General features: G+C 43.7%; 1 protein-coding gene and 1 long non-coding RNA gene across 2 annotated transcripts in view; one reads left to right on the plus strand and one right to left on the minus strand.

Moving 5' to 3' along the window:
- The window catches only part of LOC116689904 (zinc finger MIZ domain-containing protein 2), a 25,503-nt gene that overhangs the window by 8,958 nt on the left and 13,290 nt on the right, over positions 1 to 3,255 (minus strand). Inside the window, exons 12-18 of the mRNA XM_032516579.1 lie at positions 3,157 to 3,235; positions 2,901 to 3,032; positions 2,650 to 2,755; positions 2,328 to 2,485; positions 2,026 to 2,093; positions 1,838 to 1,906; positions 1,268 to 1,536 (exon numbers count right to left, since the gene is read on the minus strand). Of these exons, the coding sequence (XP_032372470.1) occupies positions 1,268 to 1,536; positions 1,838 to 1,906; positions 2,026 to 2,093; positions 2,328 to 2,485; positions 2,650 to 2,755; positions 2,901 to 3,032; positions 3,157 to 3,235 (881 nt within the window). The remainder of the gene's footprint in view (positions 1 to 1,267; positions 1,537 to 1,837; positions 1,907 to 2,025; positions 2,094 to 2,327; positions 2,486 to 2,649; positions 2,756 to 2,900; positions 3,033 to 3,156; positions 3,236 to 3,255) is intronic.
- The window catches only part of LOC116690008 (uncharacterized), an 18,377-nt gene that overhangs the window by 4,776 nt on the left and 10,346 nt on the right, over positions 1 to 3,255 (plus strand). The window lies entirely within an intron of this gene.

Below are 3,255 nucleotides of genomic sequence, written 5' to 3' on the forward strand. Positions count from 1 at the left end.
TTCACCTCCTGGGCACTGCCAAGGTGCTCTTGAGCAAGGCCCCGAACCCCCAACCGCTCGGGGCGTCTTTCCATCGGCAGCCCCCTCACTCTGACATCTCTCCATTAGTGCATGTGTGTGTAATTCAGGCCTTTGTGTAATGTGTGTAATAACAACAGAGTGAAAAGTGTAGATTGTTCTGGCAGGACGGATTGTGAACCGACAGTCCCCTAATACCAAATCTGAAGTTGCAGGGTGGCCTTGACCAACTGCCACTTTGCTTGTTTGGAAGCCATGATGTCTCTCTCTCATGGGTGGGCAGAAAAAAGGAAGGTTACCTTGCCCTTTATGACCTTATAAGGGACAAGATTCCAGATCGGCCCATCTGAACTTTCATTTTCTCTAAACAGACTTTCTTTAACTGTCTATGCGAACAGATTGTGCAGTGTAGTAAATCCACATTCATCATGATATGATAGCTCAGTCCATACGGAGTTGGGTTGGGAACCAGAGGGTTATTGGTTCAAGTCCCCGTACGGACCAAAAGGCAGAGCAGGATACCCAGGGCTCGATTTACACCAATCACCATATGGAGGACCATAGGCAGGCTGGGGGAACGCATATTGATGTTAAAATACCTCAAAGTGATATTGTCATGCAATGGGACGTATAACGTATCATTCCGTATTACTCAGTGAGTCCACTGAATGCCACATCCAGTTCTCCTTTATGTTGTAGTAGAGTAAGCAGCAGTAATATCATGGCCCAGAGATGTGTGTGTTTGGATCTCTGTCGGCAGAAACTTTGATTAGATTTTTAAAGAGTGTGATTGAGGTCTGATTTATAAATTTTTCCCTCATCCTCCACAGGTGAGGGAGTCAATCAATCCCCCCTAAGCTACACCCACTTTGATTGATCCAAATTAGATCGCTCATTTTTTATTAAATTTCTCAGTAAACTATGACCCAGCCACAAGAAGATGAACATTTTATTTTATTTTTTTAATATTATTTTGTGGCTTTTTTTCCCTTCATTTCAGAATGACAGTGGATAGACAGGAAAGGTGGGATAGAGATGGGGGATGACGCTAAGCAAAGGGCCGCAGGTCAGACTCAAACACGGGCCGTTGCAAAGACCTCAGCCTACATAGGGCACACGCTCTTAAAGCCTAAGGTAGAGGTCGCCCCTGATGAACAGTTTCACTTACATTTAAATGCCTCTTCTACAACTTATTGTATGTACTGAGACATATTAAAATGGCACTCTCTGTAAAATCCACTCTGTGTACCTGGTCCAGGGTAGTCCGGTGTATTGCTGTTATTGCTGCCCCCTGCAGGTAGGGGGGGGTAGGGCATTGGGGAGGTAGCCGATGAGGAGGCGGGACCTAGTGATGCAATCATCTCCATGACGCTGGGCAGGACCATATGACTCGGGCTAAGCGTCCGACAGCGCTTCAACACTGGGCCGTCTGACTCCTCCTTCACATGGATGTCCGGTTTCACAGGAACCGGCTTCCAGCTGCACACCGGGTCGATGGTGATTTCCTCGTACTCCGAACTGGGGGGGGGGGCAGAGCAACATATCAAAATCCGATCACGGTTGCTCACAGAATGATGAAAAAAAGGCCAATTATTGCCAGACTGTTTTTTATTTAAAAAAACGACAATAGTTTGTTTAGCTGCCCCCATTATTCTGGGACCTAGAAAATAGGGTGTTGCCAAATTAACCAGGATTCAAATCTTAAGGACTGCTACTTTAAAATAATATACTAACTATACAGTACTTAAATATTTCAGATTTTCACCACACTACAAAGTAAAATGTAATGTCGAAAAACAGTATAAACAAAGTTTCTTACTTCTGAACGTAGATTAGAATTCCCAACATGTATTGATCCACCTCCAGACCCTCCAACAGAGCTGTTTTACTACACACACACACACACACACACACACACACACATTTTAAAAATACATAAGAAATATGTATTATAGAAGACATAAGAAATATTTATAAATATTTTTTTATAGTGTGTGAGTGACATACTTGCACACAGGGCATCTCCATGTTCCTCTCTCACAGTTGAGCTGCAGGTATGACTCCAGATCAAAACACTGCAGACAGAATAGACAGTGATCAATCAGTGCGTTTTTATAAAATATATTTTTTTAAATGTAACAGACACTTTATGTAGATTTTTGTGATTCTGAATCACAACAATAATTTTCCTTTAAAACATAGTGATTTATTTTTTTTGTATATAGAAAACTGACAATTACGGTTAAAATCAGGGCTGTTGCTCAGACATCACAGTGTGTGGAGTGTTCTGATTGGCTGTGGCCTCTGACCTGTATGTGTCTGCAATCGTGACCTCTGGAGGGCAGCTGGATGCGGCGGAAAGTAATCGGACATTTCAACGAGACTCTGATGGCGGTCTGCTCCACGCCATCCTCTCCGTTTAACCCCGGAGTTCCAGGGATTGAACCGCTGCTGAAGTTCCTCTTTACTGAGAGAGAGCAACTCATTTAAGAATATGTGATTCCCATAATAACACACAAGGAAGAGTTACAAGTAAGCATGATCAGTTCATTTTGTCTATAAGGACCAGGTTTATTAATACGTTGACTGGCAATGACATTGACCAATAAGTTACTAAGTTAATTCATTTACTCTTGGTGACACAATGTTCTGCAGGCAGCAGCCTCTTCTTCATCAGGCCCTGAAGCACTGAACGGACCGACGGACGATGAACCAGCTGGAGGACAAACAGGTGAGACTACAGAGAGAGAGAGAGAGAGAGAGAGAGAGAGAGAGAGAGAGAGAGAGAGAGAGAGAGAGAGAGAGAGAGAGAGAGAGACACAAAATTAAATCTGAACAGGAACTCAAATTTACATAAATAAAATATCTATGTGAGTTCTTACGCAGCAGCAGGCGGTGACGGTGATCTGGATGGTGTTCCTGCCTGGTTGACAGACTTGCTTCAGGTACAAAGGCTTATGGGAAGTTTTGTTGTCACCTCGCTCAATGGTGAGAGGAGTCGCGTTCACACTCACCTGATAAGGGGATGGAGAAAGAGGATAATAAAAACAGAACATCTCACAAACTCTGTTCAGAGATTGTTTCTAAAGCTAAAAGAAAAGCATAGAAATAAGAGGAGGAGGAAGAGGGAGGTCAGACCTGGACGGAGGCGGGCCAGTTGGTGTTCATCTGTCGATCCTCGTGGTGGTAACACTTAAACTGGAGCTCCAGGTCTGGTCTGAGAGAGCAACACACACA

This window comes from Etheostoma spectabile, chromosome 5, assembly GCF_008692095.1.
Source record: "Etheostoma spectabile isolate EspeVRDwgs_2016 chromosome 5, UIUC_Espe_1.0, whole genome shotgun sequence".
NCBI classification, from domain to species: domain Eukaryota; kingdom Metazoa; phylum Chordata; class Actinopteri; order Perciformes; family Percidae; genus Etheostoma; species Etheostoma spectabile.